The 19,236-nt window shown below is 40.4% G+C and overlaps 1 protein-coding gene across 4 annotated transcripts in view; it reads left to right on the top strand.

Moving 5' to 3' along the window:
- LOC311137809 (uncharacterized protein) overlaps positions 1-19,236 on the top strand; it is a 73,297-nt gene that overhangs the window by 10,466 nt on the left and 43,595 nt on the right. For all 4 annotated transcript variants that reach the window (XM_084172406.1, XM_084172405.1, XM_084172404.1 and 1 more), the window contains exons 2-3: positions 7,431-7,493; positions 15,882-16,011. In XM_084172406.1, coding sequence (XP_084028532.1) covers positions 7,431-7,493; positions 15,882-16,011 — 193 coding nt within the window. The remainder of the gene's footprint in view (positions 1-7,430; positions 7,494-15,881; positions 16,012-19,236) is intronic.

The raw sequence follows: 19,236 nt of genomic DNA, 5'->3' as shown, positions 1-19,236 counted from the left end.
CCAAAAGGAAACGCGACTCATCGACTGATACAGATGATATATGCTTTTCACCACTGGGTATGGTAAGTGTGGAAAGCGACCTGTTGAAGTCGATAAATGACAAATTGGGCATACTAGAATTGGTCAGTAAAGAGTTGAAAGCGAGTCTTCAAATGAGTGACGAAAAAGCTTTGGTAATGGAGAAAGAAACCAAAGAATTAAAAGTGACAGTCTCTAAAATGGAAACGGACGTTAGGGAACTAAAAAAGCAGAACAACCATCTGAGAGAAGCCTTACTAGACATCCAAACTAGATCGATGTGGGAAAATCTTGTACTTACGGATATTCAGGAAAAGGAGGGAGAAATAACCGATAATATTATGAAGGACTTCCTGCATACAGCGCTACAAATCCCACTCGAGGCTGTCGATAAAATTCAACTCGAACGTGTACATCGTTTCGGAAAAAGAGGACAGAAATATGAGCGCCCAATCGTTGCCAAATTTGCTTTTTTTAAGGATAAAGCTATGGTGAAAAGCCTAGGAAAAATACTTGCTGGCACGAAAATAGGCATGAATGATCAGTTCCCGAGGGAGATTGTAGAAAGGCGCAAAGTTCTGTATCCAATCTTCAAGGAAAACAGATTAAAAGGGAAACGTGTTGCACTAGTGGTGGATAAATTATATATTGACAACCAAATGTTCAGAGACACAAAGACTACTCCATGGCTATTCTAAAAGTTGTAATAGAGGAGTCAAATATTGGAGCACCTGATACTAGCAATGATAGGGATTGTAATATTAAATAACATTTATAGTAAGTATAGTATTTTATAAAAGGATAAAACGATATAACAAGCAGAATAATACATCTTTAAATACAAATAATTAGAACATGTTTTTTTTGGCGGGAGGTTGTTGTTTTGGCGGATGGTTGTTGTGGTTGGTCCTGTGTTCTCTCTGGCGTCCTTTCCCCCTTGCGGCAGATGTGGATGCGGGTGCGTTTGCACGCTCGGCCCTTTTCTTCCGCAGTCAACCATGTGGTGTGCATTTTTGTGTTTGAAAAGGTGCGGCGTTAAGTGAGTGAGAGGGGAAATGGTTGCATATCCCAGAGCCGACCGGGGGTCTATGAGCAGGGGTAGTGAGAGAGCTTTCAATTTTGTGTAGATGAGGGATATACATTTTTAAATATAGTATACATCTAATCTAATTTTTCATTGTCCTATCATGATGGAAAGATCCCTAAACCTATAACCTGGACACCCACCTGAGCGACCCATACACCAAAGAGAAGTTCCCATCTCTTTTATGGACCTGCTGTGAATATGCAGCCTAAACAGATAAATAAATGCGGTCAGAGACCTACTTGAGCAGCACCGCCCCCTCAAGATTCTGAGCCTGCCTGGCAGGGTTGGTCCTACAAAGCCAGAGCCCCCTGATGGGAGAGCATAATATACAAGGAAATTCTTAAAGCTGCTAATGAGAACCTTGACGACCTTTTACCTAGCCGGTGGGGATTCCGGTGGGGTACACCCACCCAGGTAGTGGCAGTGCTGGCAACACTGGCTGCAGTAACCCATGGGGAGGGGGTCACACTCGGACAATCAGAGAGTGGGTTTATCATTGTGGCACAAAATAATCAAAGGTCTGACCGCATGGAGATGCTTGGGAAAATGGTTACAACAGGGGATCAGAGTGTTTGTGTCTCAGGTGAAGAGGGTGGATCTGATCTCCATCACCTAGGACTTGACATAGATTAAGTAGATTAATCAAATCTCACATTGTTATCAATTTCTGCTCAATCTGCATGCTTTGTCAATCAGCTTTAACTGTATGTGCACTCGTAAATCAAGTTATTTCTCGAGTTGGGCTCTGGAATATAACAGCCGTTGAGTATCTGATTTAATGGTGGATTGTGGAGGAGGGGGGTTGAGTGTGTTGGAGTATGTGAGTATGTGCTTGTCTGGCATCTGTTGTGGGGGGGGGGGTATGGGATGAACCACGGGAATTATTTGCTAGGATAATAATTGCTTGTCAATGAATTAAATGTAATACAATGGCAATCCGGGTTATATGTTAGAATCCTACGCGTGAACTGCCGACATTATTACGCATATTAATTGATAATGATGGAAAATAGGATATGCATAATTTAAAAAAAATAGTTATATATATATATATATATATATAGAGAGGTGAAAGCATTGGAAATGCTTTTGGCGGTTAATCTGCTTCTGCTTTGTGGGTGGCACTGTGTGCTGTTTTCGATGGATGGCCTCTCGGGGCCTTAGGGATGCGGAGGGACGTGGGTGGGATGCTGATCACTGGGATGACTGCTCAACTTGGGATGGGGAGGGGCTTTAGCGGGGGAATTAGTGGAGAATAATTGAAGGGTTACTCCGTAGCAATGAAAATATCACGGTACAGCTATATGGACACTCAATCATTACGGTATTTTTTATTGGTAAATTTACAAACCTATATATATATATATATATAATGATAAATAGACTTGAAACTTGTATCTCATTATGGTGAAATAAGTATAGCCAGTTATAATTGTAATGGCTTAGCTGATGATAACAAAAGAATAACAATATTTACATGGCTCAAAGAGAAGAAATATATCTATTGTATACAGAAAACTCATTCAACAATTCGAGATGAAGTAGCGTGGAAAAAAGAATGGGGGGGGGGGGGGGGGGGAATATACTTCTCCCATGGGCAAAGAAATTCAAAAGGGGTGATGATATTAATTAATAGTAATTTCGATCTGAATGTGCAAATTGTCCAAATAGATACGCAAGGTAGATGGATTATTTTAAATATGTTATTGGACCATAAACAGATATGGCTCATTAACCTTTACGGACCAAATAATGATGATCCACAATTCTTTGACAATATATATAATAAATTATCAAGCCTGCAAGCAACTCAAGACAATATTATTATGGTGGGGGATTATAATACTGTTTTAAATAGCTCAATGGACCGTAAAGGAAATCACACCACAAACAATCACCCACATGCTCTTAAGGAAATTGTGAATGTCATGGATACATTAGAAGTAGTAGATATATGGAGGCTTAAATATACTGATCTAGTGAGATATACATGGCGGAGACTGAATCAAGCTAGTCGTCTTGACTTCTTTCTTATCTCATTCTCGTTGGCACCAAAAGTAAAAAAAAGTGTTGATAGGGGACAGAATGCGGTCAGACCATCATATAATAGGCATATACATTACTCTTACTGAATTTCCACGTGGGCGAGGATATTGGAAATGTAATCAAAGCCTATTGGATGATAATTTATTTATAATTAGTACAAAGGCATTTATAACTGACTTTCTCCAACATAACATAAGCAAATCCCCTTATTGTATGGGACAGTTTTAAATGGGCCTTTAGAGGCCATGCAATTCAGTACTCATCTCGAAAACAAAAGCAATTTAGGTCAAAAGAGCTTATACTAAGAAAGGAAATAGAAAGCCTAACAGAACAGATAGATGGCAATAAAAACTGTAACATAGAGGCTCAGAATAAATTAGAGGAAAAACAAAAAGAAATGGAGAAACTTATTCAAGAAAGATCAAGTGTAATATATTATAAAAATAAAGCAAACTGGATGGAATATGGGGAAAAATGCACAAAATTCTTTTTAAATCTTCAACATAGGAATGCTACCAAAAATAACTTAATGAAACTGGTTACAATTGACGGAGTCACCCATCATTCACCAAATGATATTTTGAAGGAAGAAACAAAGTACTTTAAGCATATGTTTTCTTTTCAGTCGCCTCCATCTCCTCTAACAGAAGCTAATTGTAGAGATTTTTTTTCTATTGATTAATGTCAAATTAACAGCCACAAAAGACTCATGTGAAGGTGAAATTACAGAGGAGGAACTTCTGGATGCAATTAAAGACTTTAAGTCTGGGAAAACTCCAGGGTTGGATGGCATACCAATCGAGGTATACCAAACCTTTTTTGATATACTAAGAGGACCGTTATTAGCATGTTTTAACCACTCCTATGTAAATGGTAGATTATCTGACACTCAAGAAGAAGGTCTGATCTCATTATTACTGAAACAGGATACAAGTGGAAAATATAAAGATCCAGTCCATTTACAAAATTGGAGGCCCCTTACACTTCAGTGTTGTGATGCAAAAATCCTAGCAAAATGTATAGCGCATAGAATTAAAAAGGTATTGTCGGATATTATTCATTCTAATCAGACAGGTTTTTTACATGGAAGATACATTGGAGATAATATAAGGCAAGTATTGGAAACAATAGAACACTATGGAAAATGTGGGAAACCAGGCCTGCTATTCATAGCAGACTTCGAAAAGGCATTTGATAAAGTTCGACTGGGGTTTATATATAAATGCCTGGAGCATTTCCATTTTGGAGAATCTCTTATAAAATGGGTCAAAATCATGTATAGTAACCCTAGGTGTAAAATAGTAAATAATGGCTATTTCTCAGAAAGTTTTAAACTGTCAAGAGGAGTGAAACAAGGTTGTCCACTATCGGCATATCTATTTGTTGTGGCTATTAAAATCAGATCCAATAATAATATCAGAGGATTAGAAATACAGGGCTTAAAAACAAAGGTGTCATTGTACGCTGATGATTTCATGTTTTCTTTTAAATCCACAACTAGAATCCCTCCACAGCCTCATAGAGGATCTAGATACATTTTCTAACCTCTCTGGATTACAACCAAATTATGATAAATGTACTATATTACGAATTGGATCACTAAAAAATACAATTTTTACATTACCATGTAGTTCACCAATAAAATGGTCTGATGGTGATGTGGATATACTCGGAATACATATCCCAAATGAAATAAATGATCTCACTTAAATACATTTTAATAGAAAGTTAGCAAAAATAGATAAGATCTTACTACCATGGAAAGGAAAATACCTGTCAATTTGTGGAAAAATCACCCTGATTAACTCTTTAGTATTATCCCAGTTTACCTATTTGCTTATGGTCTTGCCTATGCCTAGCGAACAGTTTTTTAAATTATATGAGAAAAAAATATTCAATTTTATTTGGAACGGCAAGCCAGACAAAATTAAAAGGGCATATTTATATAATGAATATGAATTCGGAGGACAGAAATTATTAAATATTAAAGCATTAGACCTATCACTAAAAGCTTCAGTCATACAAAAGTTATACTTAAATCCGAACTGGTTCTCAAGCAAATTAGTAAGATTGTCTCACCCAATGTTCAAGAAAGGCCTTTTTCCCTTTATTCAGATTACAACAACTCATTTGCAGTTATTTGAAAAGGAAATAATCTCCCAAATATCACTATTTCTAAAACAAGCCATAGAAAGTTGGTTGCAATTTCAATTTAATCCTCCAGAAACGACAGAACAAATAATGCAACAAATATTGTGGTTAAATTCAAATATACTAATTGACAAAAAACCTTTATTTTTTGACAGAATGTTTAAAAAAGGTATAATCTTCGTAAATGATATCATCGGTAGGACTGGTGGAGTTATGACGCACATGCAGCTAACAAAAACATATGGAAATGTCTGCTCTGCCCAAAATTACAACCAAATAATTGCAGCCTTACCGCAAAAGTGGAAGAGGAAAGTGGAAGGGGGAGAAAGTAAGGAACTTGTCTGTCGGCCTTGCATTAAAGAACATAATTGGTTAAGGAAAACTGTGATTAATAAAAAAGTATATCAGTTTCACTTAAGGACCAAAGGATTGACAGCCGTCCCATATAGATTGCAAAATAGTTGGGAAGAGATCTTTGACGTACCGATCCCATGGCATAGTGTTTATGAACTGACACGCAAAACGACACCGGATTCAAAAATTAGAATCTTTCAATTTAAATTATTATATAAAATTCTTGCTACCAATAGAATGTTATTTATATGGGGCATACAATCTTCCCAGCTCTGCAGATTTTGCTGCGAAGAGACAGAATCATTAGATCATATGTTTTGGTTCTGTCCGTTTGTAGCTTGTTTTTGGACACAGGTCCAGGAATGGCTAAAGGATTGCAATATTTACCTGGAGCTAACCTTGCAGATTGCATTACTGGGTGATCTGAAAAGTCATAGTCAATCAATCAATAATATAATAATACTTTTAGCAAAAATGTTTATTTTTAATTCACAATCTGTAGAAGCAATGAGAATAGAAAGGTTCAGAACTTTTGTAAAACATCACAGTACGGTTGAAATATATATGGCAAATAGAAATCCTATATGGATTGTGTTAAGAGATAGATGGGAGGTATTGAATAGAGTTGAAGGATGGGACTAACAAATAACAACAAATAATAACAAGATAGCTAATAATGTAAGCATACTGTGTACATAATAAGTATATAGGTTGTATGTTGGGAGCTTTTGGGAAAGAGCACAGTTAGAAAGATATGGCATATAGAAGCAAACCGGATGGACATCATGAAAATGATCGGAGAGGTTGAGAGTAGAAGTAGTTCAGGAGCAAAAAAATAAATAAATGTGTGTATCTATATATACAGTGGAGAGAACAAGTATTTGATACACTGCTGATTTTGCAGGTTTTCCTACTTACAAAGCATGTAGAGGTCTGTAATTCTTATCATAGGTACACTTCAACTGTGAGAGACGGAATCTAAAACAAAAATCCAGAAAATCACATTGTATGATTTTTAAGTAATTAATTTGCATTTTATTGCATGACATAAGTATTGAGTCAAATGATGTCAATTTGCCTATCAGAAGCTTCTAAAGCCATGACATCATTTTCTGTAATTTTCTGTAATAATTCTGCCAAATGGGTCTTCCAAATGGACAATGACCCCAAGCATACTTCCAAAGTTGTGGCAAAATGGCTTAAGGACAACAAAGTCAAGGTATTGGAGTGGCCATCACAAAGCCCTGACCTCAATCCTATAGAAAATGTGTGGGCAGAACTGAAAAAGCGTGTGCAAGCAAGGAGGCCTACAAACCTGACTCAGTTACACCAGCTCTGTCAGGAGGAATGGGCCAAGATTCACCCAACTTATTGTGGGAAGCTTGTGGAAGGCTACCCAAAACGTTTGACCCAAGTTAAACAATTTAAAGGCAATACTACCAAATACTAATTGAGTTTATGTAAACTTCTGACCCACTGGGAATGTGATGAAAGAAATAAAAGCTGAATTAAATAATTCTCTCTACTATTATTCTGACATTTCACATTCTTAAAATAAAGTGGTGATCCTAACTGACCTAAGACGGGGAATTTTTACTAGGATTAAGTGTCAGGAATTGTGAAAAACGGAGTTTAAATGTATTTGGCTAAGGTGTATGTAAACTTCTGACTTCAACTGTAACTTCCGAAGTGTGGAGTAGTATTGCCTATTTTCATTTTACAGTTGACAGATAACCTTCAGAATGATATCCTAACCTCCTGTCTCTGTCTACAGTTGTTCGGGACTTTGCTGTGCTGGAGGACCACTGCCTGGCCCATAACCTCCAGGAGCAGGAAAGTAAGTATACCACCACACCTGAGGATGACCTGGAGTCCGCTTTACTCTCCCATCCCTAATGGTTTCAGGTGGTCTTGGCTGTTCCCAAAGCATCGCTCCCAGGTCAAAAGACGACAAACCTTACGTTGAATTATTTTGGAAAAGGCTGAGTACTTTGGGCTGGGATCTGTTCCAATGAATTTAGGTCTTTATTTTCCTTTCAATCTGGATGCAGACAGTCAGCTTCATGCCCAGTAAACCCCCTCCATCGAAGTCTCATTATCTAGATTAACACTAACTATTTTAGGCAAGCTGCTCCTCCAGTCTAGAAGAAGCACATTGAGCTTCCTTTGCAGCATATGGCTATTTAATATCAAGTATTCCAAGCACCTATTTAGCTATCTTTACGGGAATACAGACTATTCAAATGTTCCACACACACCAATGCTCTCGTTTTCTCCCCTGAATATCGGTCATGTCTGACACCCTAAATCTCAACGTCAGTGGTAGCAGGCAGTAAAGCAGCTGTAAAACACAGCTGCTAGGCTGCAGCCACAACAATGGCACACTCGTTCTGTGGTGGGTGTTAGCGGGCTGGGCATTTGCCCACTGTGTCTGGATCATGTTATTAATGCCCGTCTGCAGTAGGACAACAAACCAGTCCTGTCTGGTCTCTCTCTGTCAGACTGGTCAAGTCTGGGTGGATGTTAGGCCAGCACAATCAGTTTAGCAGGGATTGGTGATGTCATCAGGGAAATGTTAGAGATTCTATGATTTTCCTTGAGAAACCTGTGTGTATGTCTGTGGTGTTTGTATCCCTGCATGAATTATTGTCTGAGTGTTTGAGTTAGGGCTGGGCGATATGGCCTAAAAATCATATAGTGATTCTTTTATTTATTTTTTCAAACGTACAATATATATATTGCGTATCAACAAAAATATAATAATACATGTTTTCTTTAAACCATAAGACCCACAATTGTTTTGTCAAAATAGTTTTAACCTGCTTTATTTCTTGCAATAATCCCTGATCTGGCTTTCAAGTCTGTCAATGAAAATGCCCTTTTTAGTTACAAACTTAACTAGATCCATGCATAATCACTAATAATGACTAACTTCTTGTAGCAGGCATTAGGCTATAGAAAATTAACACAGGTCTCATCAACAATCTCTCAAGCCCATGTGCTAGTGATTAGCCAGCTAATCTTTATATTTCAAGTTTAGCCAACTTGGATATATTTACTAGCTAACAGAGTTGAACAGTTGAATTGTTATGAAAACACCATTCTGCTTTTCTTCAATTGTTTGAAAAGCATGTTAGCCTGTCCACTTTGTTCAGATGTTGAAATCAAGTGGCCTACCTTATTTCTCAGAATGAGAATGAGTTGCCAATTCCGTATATAATTGTGTTATGATAATTATGCTTATTGCACATTTATAAAACACAGACTAGACAGCTAGTATAAGTCTTTGGCTAAAATGCCGCTAGTGGTACGCTAATGCCTTGCATGACTCACTGAGCATTAATTTGCCAGAATCAATGTAAATTGATACTCGTTTTAGTAGTGTCTGCTCTGTGCGCAATTTGAGTAGTTGAGACCTAAAAAGGGTATCGTTAGAAAAGTTAACTCCTCTATTACAGTAAAATAATGTCTCAATGTGTGTTGGTGTCCATATGAACGATTATGTTGGACCAAACCTCAAATGCAAATAGCAAGTTGAAACCGCTTGTCAGAGAGGAAGATGTGATCGCTCAACCTTGTTGGCGTGAGAGGCAGGGGGAGGGCTTGGTTGTGTGTAAATCATAGAGGAAGTGGTAAAGCAAGAGTGAAGCTAAAGTCTGTCCAAAATAAGGCCAAGGTGTTTCTATGGGCTTATTTTGGACCTAAGCTTGTCGCTTGCCTTCCCGCCTTTGGGACAACGACTCCCATTGTTAGGGCAGAGACATGCATCTCATCATTATATACAGATCTCTGGTGTAAATGGGAAGGTGCACAGAGACACGAAGGAGGCCAGACCAAAAATACAACATGAGAACAAGCGGACATAAACTCTCATAAAAACGAAAAATAACAGAACGTTGGGACAGACATTTGGAATATTGCGCAAAAACATACACTACCGTTCAAAAGTTTGGGGTCACTTAGAAATGTCCTTTTCAATTTTTTGGTCCATTTTTAAAATAACATCAAATTGATCAGAAATACAGTGTGGACATTGTTAATGTTGTAAATGGCTATTGTAGCTGGAAACGGCTGATTTTTAATGGAATATCTACATAGGCGTACAGAGGCCCATTATCAGCAACCATCAGTCCTGTGTTCCAATGGCACGTTGTGTTTGCTAATCCAAGTTTATCATTTTAAAAGGCTAATTGATCATTAGAAAACCCTTTTGCAATTATGTTAGCACAGCTGAAAACTGTTGTGCTGATTAAAGAAGCAATAAAACTGGCCTTCTTGAGACTAGTTGAGTATCTGGAGCATCAGCAATTGTGGGTTCGATTACAGGCTCGAAATGGCCAGAAACAAAGAACTTTCTTCTGAAACTCGTCAGTCTATTCTTATTCTGAGAAATGAAGGCTATTCCAAGCTAGACACAAATGTATTTGTCCTCTTGCTCAGTTTTGCACCGGGGCCTCCCACTCCTCTTTCTATTCTGGTTAGAGCCAGTTTGTGCTGTTCTGTGAAGGGAGTAGTACACAGCGTTGTACGAGATCTTCAGTTTCCTGGCAATTTCTCGCATGGAATAGGCTTCATTTCTCAGAACAAGAATAGACTGACGAGTTTCAGAAGAAAGTTCTTTGTTTCTGGCCATTTTGAGTCTGTAATCGAACCCACAATTGCTGATGCTCCAGATACTCAACTAGTCTCAAGAAGGCCAGTTTTATTGCTTCTTTAATCAGCACAACAGTTTTCAGCTGTGCTAACATAATTGCAAAAGGGTTTTCTAATGATCAATTAGCCTTTTAAAATGATAAACTTGGATTAGCAAACACAACGTGCCATTAGAACACAGGACTGATGGTTGCTGATAATGGGTCTCTGTACGCCTACAGTGGGGGAAAAAAGTATTTAGTCAGACACCAATTGTGCAAGTTCTCCCACTTAAAAAGATGAGAGGCCTGTAATTTTCATCATAGGTACACGTCAACTATGACCGACAAAATGAGAAAACAAATTCTAGAAAATCACATTGTAGGATTTTTACTGAATTTATTTGCAAATTATGGTGGAAAATAAGTATTTGGTCAATAACAAAAGTTTCTCAATACTTTGTGTTATACCCTTTGTTGGCAATGACACAGGTCAAACGTTTTCTGTAAGTCTTCACAAGGTTTTCACACACTGTTGCTGGTATTTTGGCCCATTCCTCCATGCAGATCTCCTCTAGAGCAGTGATGTTTTGGGGCTGTCGCTGGGCAACACGGACTTTCAACTCCCTCCAAAGATTTTCTATGGGGTTGAGATCTGGAGACTGGCTAGGCCACTCCAGGACCTTGAAATGCTTCTTACGAAGCCACTCCTTCGTTGCCCGGGCGGTGTGTTTGGGATCATTGTCATGCTGAAAGACCCAGCCACGTTTCATCTTCAATGCCCTTGCTGATGGAAGGAGGTTTTCACTCAAAATCTCACGATACATGGCCCCTTCATTCTTTCCTTTACACGGATCAGTCGTCCTGGTCCCTTTGCAGAAAAACAGCCCCAAAGCATGATGTTTCCACCCCCATGCTTCACAGTAGGTATGGTGTTCTTTGGATGCAACTCAGCATTCTTTGTCCTCCAAACACGACGAGTTGAGTTTTTACCAAAAAGTTATATTTTGGTTTCATCTGACCATATGACATTCTCCCAATCCTCTTCTGGATCATCCAAATGCATTCTAGCAAACTTCAGACAGGCCTGGACATGTACTGGCTTAAGCAGGGGGACACGTCTGGCACTGCAGGATTTGAGTCCCTGGCGGCATAGTGTGTTACTGATGGTAGGCTTTGTTACTTTGGTCCCAGCTCTCTGCAGGTCATTCACTAGGTCCCCCCGTGTGGTTCTGGGATTTTTGCTCACCGTTCTTGTGATCATTTTGACCCCACGGGGTGAGATCTTGCGTGGAGCCCCAGATCGAGGGAGATTATCAGTGGTCTTGTATGTCTTCCATTTCCTAATAATTGCTCCCACAGTTAATTTCTTCAAACCAAGCTGCTTACCTATTGCAGATTCAGTCTTCCCAGCCTGGTGCAGGTCTACAATTTTGTTTCTGGTGTCCTTTGACAGCTCTTTGGTCTTGGCCATAGTGGAGTTTGGAGTGTGACTGTTTGAGGTTGTGGACAGGTGTCTTTTATACTGATAACAAGATCAAACAGGTGCCATTAATACAGGTAACGAGTGGAGGACAGAGGAGCCTCTTAAAGAAGAAGTTACATGTCTGTGAGAGCCAGAAATCTTTGCTTGTTTGTACGTGACCAAATACTTATTTTCCACCATAATTTGCAAATAAATTCATTAAAAATCCTACAATGTGATTTTCTGGATTTTTTAAAATCATTTTGTCTGTCATAGTTGACGTGTAGCTATGATGAAAATTACAGGCCTCTCATCTTTTTAAGTGGGAGAACTTGCACAATTGGTGGCTGACTAAATACTTTTTTTCCCCACTGTATATAGATATTCCATTAAAAATCAGCCGTTTCCAGCTACAATAGTCATTTACAACATTAACAATGTCTACACTGTATTTTTATGTTATTTTAATGGACAACAAATGCTTTTCTTTCGAAAAAAAAGACATTTCTAAGTGACCCCAAACTTTTGAACGGTAGTCTACATTTTGAATTAATCAAATGAATTTGATGTATCGGCCAGCTTAGTTTGAGTATTTTTAGATGAATGTCATCTTTGCCATGTAATTTCTTTGTGTCCGCCTGTGTGTGTGTTGTTGCACTATAATTGGCTGCCTCCCAGTATTCCTTAGCTGCTGAGGTCAAAAGGTCACTACCCAGAATAGATGAAAGCCCATGCTTCTGAGGCCAGACATAACAAGGCCTTCCTCTTAGTTGCACAAATAAACATTATCCCCCAGATGGCCAGATATTCTGGGGAGATTTTAAGGTCTAACAAGTCAGCTACACTGTATGCGTTGCCATTGGCATTGTGTCAGTGTACCGTTCTACCTGCTAAACCAGAAACCAACCGAAATCAACCTTTTTTTCCAATCAATTTGACTTTTTTTTTTAAACTATCTACATAATGGTAATCATTTATTTGAATGGTAAATCTCTATTGATAAACTTGATAAGTCAAGATGTAGCCTAGACCTATTCACAATATAGGTTAATGCATATTCAGTAGGAGTGTGTGCATGCATTGAGTTATTTATACTAAACTAAAATATAAACGCAACATGCAACAATTTTTTACGATTTTACTGAGTTACAGTTCATATAAGGAAATCAGTCAGTTGATATCAATTCTTTAGGCCCTAATCTGTGGATTTCACATGACTGGGCAGGGGCACAGCCATGGGTGGGCTTAGGAGGGCATAGGCCCACCCACTGGGGAGCCAGGCCCAGCCAATCTGAATGAGTTTTTCCCCACAAAAGGGCTTTATTACAGATGGAAATACTCCTCAGTTTCATAAGCTGTTTGGGTGGCTGGTCTCAGACGATCCCGCAGGTGAAGAAGCTGGATGTGGAGGTCCTGGGCTGGCGTGGTTACATGTGGTCTGCAGTAGTGAGGCTGGTTGGACGTACTGCCAAATTCTCTAAAATGACGTTGGAGGCTGCTTATGGTAGAGAAATGAAAATGAAATTCTCTGGCAACAGATCTGGTGGAGATTCCTGCAGTCAGCATGCCAATTGCACGCTCCCTCAAAACTTGAGACGTCTGTGGCATTGTGTTCTGTGACAAAACTACACATTTTAGAGTGGCCTTTCATTGTCCCCAGCACGAGGTGCACGTGTGTAATGATCATGCTGTTTAATCAGCTTCTTGATATGCCACACTGATATGCCACACCTGTCAGGTGGATGGATTATCTTGGCAAAGGAGAAATGCTCACTAACAGGGATGTAAACAAATTTGTGCACAATTTGAGAGAAATAAGCTTTTTGTGCGTATGGACAATTTCTGGGATCTTTTATTTGAGCTCATGAAACATGGGACCAATACCTTACATGTTGCGTTTTATATTTTTGTTCAGTATAGCTTGTTTGGCTAATTTCATGGGGCTACAGATGAAAAACTATCTGTTCCCCTAGCATTTGGGACTTACACTGATCAACAACATTTGCATAGAAAAGGCAACCCCATTGAAATTGAAATGAAATATGGTTAGGGTAGGGGTTAAGGTTATGTTTTAGGGTAGGGACGTCCCAAGGATTCCGTATCCATGCACCATCAGTTTGGGTCCGGGTGGATGATCCCGGTGAGACATTTTCTGTAGAACGACTGTGAAAAGGTCAGCTCTGATAACTTTTTAAAGGACATTCTTCCCTTATTATTATTATTATTTTATTTTGTTAATTATTTATTTCTGGGTAAGTGTCTAAGAGCTGTGCATACCTGGATTGTACAAAATCTGCACATTATTATTTTTTAAATTCTTCAGGCTCTGTCAAGTTTGTTGATCATTGCTAGGCAGCCATTTTCAAGTCTTGCCATAGATTTTCAAGTCAAAACTGTAACTAGGCGACTCAGGAACATTCAATGTCATCATTGGCCTAATGGTGAAATGTCAGATTCCAATATGTGCCCTTCTTTGCAAGGCATTGGAAAACCTCCCTGGTCTTTGTAGTTGACATTCACTGCTGGACTAATCAAATCAAATCAAATGGTATTGGTCACATGCGCCGAATACAACAGGTGCAGACATTACAGTGAAATGCTTACTTACAGCCCTTAACCAACAGTGCATTTATTTTAAACAAAAAAAGTAAGAATAAAACAACAACAACAAAAGTGTTGAGAAAAAAAGAGCAGAAGTAAAATAAAGTGACAGTAGGGAGGCTATATATACAGTAAAATAAAGTGACAGTAGGGAGGCTATATATACAGGGGGGTACCGTTGCAGAGTCAATGTGCGGGGGCACCGGCTAGTTGAGGTAGTTGAGGTGGGACCTAAGGGACCTTACAGATAATTGTATGTGTGGGCTACAGAGATGAGGTAGTCATTCAAAAATCATGTTAAACACTTGCAGGGGGCCTCTCGAAACTGCGCTGTGCCACTGCTTTATTCTTGACTAGGGGAGGGGTGAGACTTGACTAGAGCAGGGCCACCGCTAAATTAATGCAGTGGAAACACTTCCACCACATTAGACTATAAACTAGGGCCTTGTTATGCCTCAATGATTTCCCTTTATTGTCCAGCATCACTGTCTCATGCATTCTGTGGCATTGACCAATGCCATCTGGCCCTCTTGGATGCCAGCCACAGAGAACTGGAAGAATTAGTCTATACAGAGACTTCTGAGGCCACGCCAAGGTTGAGTAAACACAAAACCTTTATCCTGAGTTCTTAGAAATACAAGACGACAGACAATAGTAATTTGTTTTCCCCCGGAAAAAAAATCTAGCGTTGAACATAACAATATATTTTGTTCTCTGATGTCGTATGTTTGCCCTCAATTTTGTGTGGCACCGAAAACCCACTACACAATCGATCACCGTCGTCCTAAAATCGATATGTCAGCCTATTGGTTTCCTTCATATCACTCTGATTTACTGCTTCCCCTCGTTGTCGTCTCGCAATCTCAGAGTAGGAACTTTATGGAGCCTCTCTAGTAAATTGTGGTGTAATTTGGTCCTTTTCACTTGGAACCTACCAGTGGATCAATAACCAGTCCAGTGGAGCTGAATGAGTAGCAAGGGATTGAGTGATGCTTCTCCACCTATTTTGGTCCGGGAGTGCGTCAGCACCGAGGATTTAGAACCTTCCCTGTCCAGGTCTGTTTCATCACATGGAGCCAGCCTTGGAATGGCAGCTCGTCATTGAGTTTATCACGTGGGCTAGTTTGTCATAACCAAGCTCAATGAGTCAGGCCTGTAACGAAGCATCTGTGTTTTCTTTCCTCCTACATTAAACATGCTACTCCTCTTGTAAAAATGTCCAAACTATGCCAAATAAACACACTCTCGGCTCAAGTACTTGCGTCCGTGACCTGCGGTTTAAAAGACACCAAAACAAATAAACTGGGGGTTGTCAATGGTGTTGTCCATTTCGTTCCTCAGCGTTGTGTATGAAAAATGCATGCACTCACTAACTGTAAGTCGCTCTGGATAAGAGCGTCTGCTAAATGACTAAAATGTAAATGTTGTGGTTTGGCCAGATGACCTGTGAGAGCGTGAAGAAGAGATTCATGCCTTGGTTGTGTACTGATTCTGAGTGCTGTGTTTGTTGCCGTGTTTGTCCCCGCAGTTGAGAGCCACTTGGCGTCCAACATCCACAAGAGCCGTCTGGTGCAGCAGGACGTAGCGTTGGCCAAGCAGCTGCAGGAAGAGGAGGACCGGAGGGCCAAGGCCAAGGCCTACAGACAGCACCGAGACATGTGAGTGAGATAATATTATACACATCATTCCACCACACATTACTATGACCATGGCACCACAGCAGACATTTGGTCGGATGTGGGAGAATAAACAGACACTCACTGTAACGGGAATTTCCAGGTGAACCAAAAAGGAGAGCGGTCGTTGATATTATCAATCAAAGATAAACCCCGTTTAATACAAGAATTTAAGGAGACGCCTTCAGAACAGAAGCATAGAAAATGTCTCACTGGCCTCTTGGAGACATCCCCTTTATAGTCTAATCATACAGTACCAAATGTTCTCTAAACATCAGCCTGAGAGGCTTGTACGAAGTCAAAACAATGGACGGTGACTTTGCCAGCTGCTACAGAATCACAGTGTTCATAATGTCATCAATGCTATAATAATCAGTGTGTCCTTGTGCCTTCATTAACTCTGTCAATCACTATCAAATGATATGAGAACAACCCATAACATTCCGTATCAAGTGTAGTGACCATCAACCCCTTCACAAATCAGTGTCACAAAGAGAACACTGGAAATCATGTGTGTTGCAGAAAGGGAAAACAAATAAATATGCTAAGCATTGTGTGAATTACTCTTAACTGAATATGAACTTTATTCATCTTAAATATTCCCAGTACACACACACACACACACATTCAGTATGCTACTTTAGGCTCTAGAGATAGCACAGGGTACCTCATGGAGACTCACAATCTAACTCACACCTTAACCTTAAAGTCAGAGACAGCATAACTGGTGTGTTAAAATTGTGAGTCTCCCTGACGTACCCTGTGCTATCTCTAGAGCAGGACTGCCCAACCCTGTACCCGGAGAGCTACCGTCCTGTAGGTAACCCGATTCATCTTATCAACCTGCTAATTATTATAATCAGGTGTGCTAGATTAGGGTTGGAGCGAAAACCAACTGCTGGGGTTGGAGTGAAAACCTACAGGAGGGTGGCTCTCCAGGAACAGGTTTGGGCAACCCTGCTCTAGTGTCTAAGGTACATTAAGTCACACACATACTGTTTTTTACATTATGGTTGGGTGGTTTACCGTATTTTACTATATACCGGTATTGATGCATGCCCCGGTTTGGATTTTTACTTTACCTTCTATAATGGTATTTGTTAAATGTGATAGGCTGTGTGTAATGTCCATTTTTTATAATTTGATCTGCTACTTGAGTCATATCTCTCTCTCCATGCCGCTTTCCACACAGACCTAGCCCCGCCCCCTGTCACTCGAGGGCATTTGTTGTTGCTCGACTACAAGGCACTTGAGTTCAGTCTGCATGGTCAATGGAGCACATGTAATAATGTTGATGACAACGATGCAGTTTCCACTTTGCTTCTTAATATAAATCCAGAAGTGTTCTATAAGAACACTATTAGTTTGTGATTCTTACATCTGCAAACAGCTAGTTTGTCTTTTCTTAGCAAGTTGTCACTGAACCGTGTTAGCCGCTAATCGCTAGTTAGCTGGCTAGCTAATAAATGTACCGAGTCAGAGCAAACATAGCTAGCTATACAGCCTGATACCAGTGATGGTGTAGGCCTAAATCAGCATGTTGTTTGTGCATCAGGAAACACTGACCAACACTTTGGTTCCTACCTTGTCACAATACAGTGCATTCGGAAAGTATTCAGACCCCTTGACTTTTTCCACATTTTATTACGTTACAGCCTTATTCTAAAATTGATTAAATTGTTTTTTCCCCTCAACAATTTACACACAATACCCCATAATGACAAAGCAAAAACCGAAAAAAAAAAAGAAAAAAAAAAGGAAATATCACATTTACATAAGTATTCAGACCCTTTACTCAGTACTTTTGTTGAAGAACCTTTTGGCAGCGATTACAGCCTCGAGTCTTCTGGGTATGACGCTACAAGCTTGGCACACCTGTATTTGGGGAGTTTCTCCCATTTCTTCTCTGCAGATCCTCTCAAGCTCTGTCAGGTTGGATGGGGAGCATCGCTGCACAGCTATTTTCAGGTCTCTTCAGAGCTGTTCGATCGGGTTAAAGTCCGGGCTCTGGCTGGGCCACTCAAGGTCATTCAGAGACTTGTCCCGAAGCCACTCCTGCGTTGTCTTGGCTGTGTGCTTATGGTTGTTGTCCTGATGGATGTTGAACCTTCGCCCCAGTCTGAGGTTCTGAGCACTCTAGAACAGGTTTTACATTTGTCATTTAGCAGACGCTCTTATCCAGAGCGACTTACAAATTGGTGCATTCACCTTATGATAGCCAGTGGGACAACCACATTACTATATATATATTTTTAAAAAAATGGTAGGGGGAGGGTAGAAGGATTACTTTTATCCTATCCCAGGTATTCCTTAAAGAGGTGGGGTTTCAAGTGTCTCCGGAAGATGGTGAGTGACTCCGCTGTCCTGGCGTCGTGAGGGAGCTTGTTCCACCATTGGGGTGCCAGAGCAGCGAACAGTTTTGACTGGGCTGAGCGGGAACTGTGCTTCCGCAGAGGTAGGGGGGCCAGCAGGCCAGAGGTGGATGAACGCAATGCCCTCGTTTGGGTGTAGGGACTGATCAGAGCCTGAAGGTAAGGAGGTGCCGTTCCCCTCACAGCTCCGTAGGCAAGCACCATGGTCTTGTAGCAGATGCAGGCTTCAATTGGAAGCCAGTGGAGTGTGCGGAGGAGCGGGGTGATGTGTGAGAACTTGGGAAGGTTGAACACCAGACGGGCTGCAGCGTTCTGGATGAGTTGTAGGGGTTTAATGGCACAGGCAGGGAGCCCAGCCAACAGCGAGTTGCAGTAATCTAGACGGGAGATGACAAGTGCCTGGATTAGGACCTGTGCCGCTTCATGTGTAAGGTAGGGTCGTACTCTGTGAATGTTGTAGAGCATGAACCTACAGGATCGGGTCACCGCTTTGATGTTAGCGGAGAACGACAGGGTGTTGTCCAGGGTCACGCCAAGGTTCTTTGCACTCTGGGAGGAGGACACAACGGAGTTGTCAACCGTGATGGCGAGATCATGGAGCGGGCAATCCTTCCCCGGGAGGAAGAGCAGCTCCGTCTTGCCGAGGTTCAGCTTGAGGTGTTGATCATTCATCCACACTGATATGTCTGCCAGAGATGCGATTCGCCACCTGGTTATCAGAAGGGGGAAAGGAGAAGATTAATTGTGTGTTGTCTGCGTAGCAATGATAGGAGAGACCATGTGAGGATATGACAGAGCCAAGGGACTTGGTGTCATCAAGGATCTCTCTCTACTT

This window comes from Coregonus lavaretus, assembly GCF_964263955.1.
Source record: "Coregonus lavaretus genome assembly, chromosome: 11".
Classification (NCBI taxonomy): domain Eukaryota; kingdom Metazoa; phylum Chordata; class Actinopteri; order Salmoniformes; family Salmonidae; genus Coregonus; species Coregonus lavaretus.
This window is presented reverse-complemented; position numbering and strand designations above follow the sequence as displayed.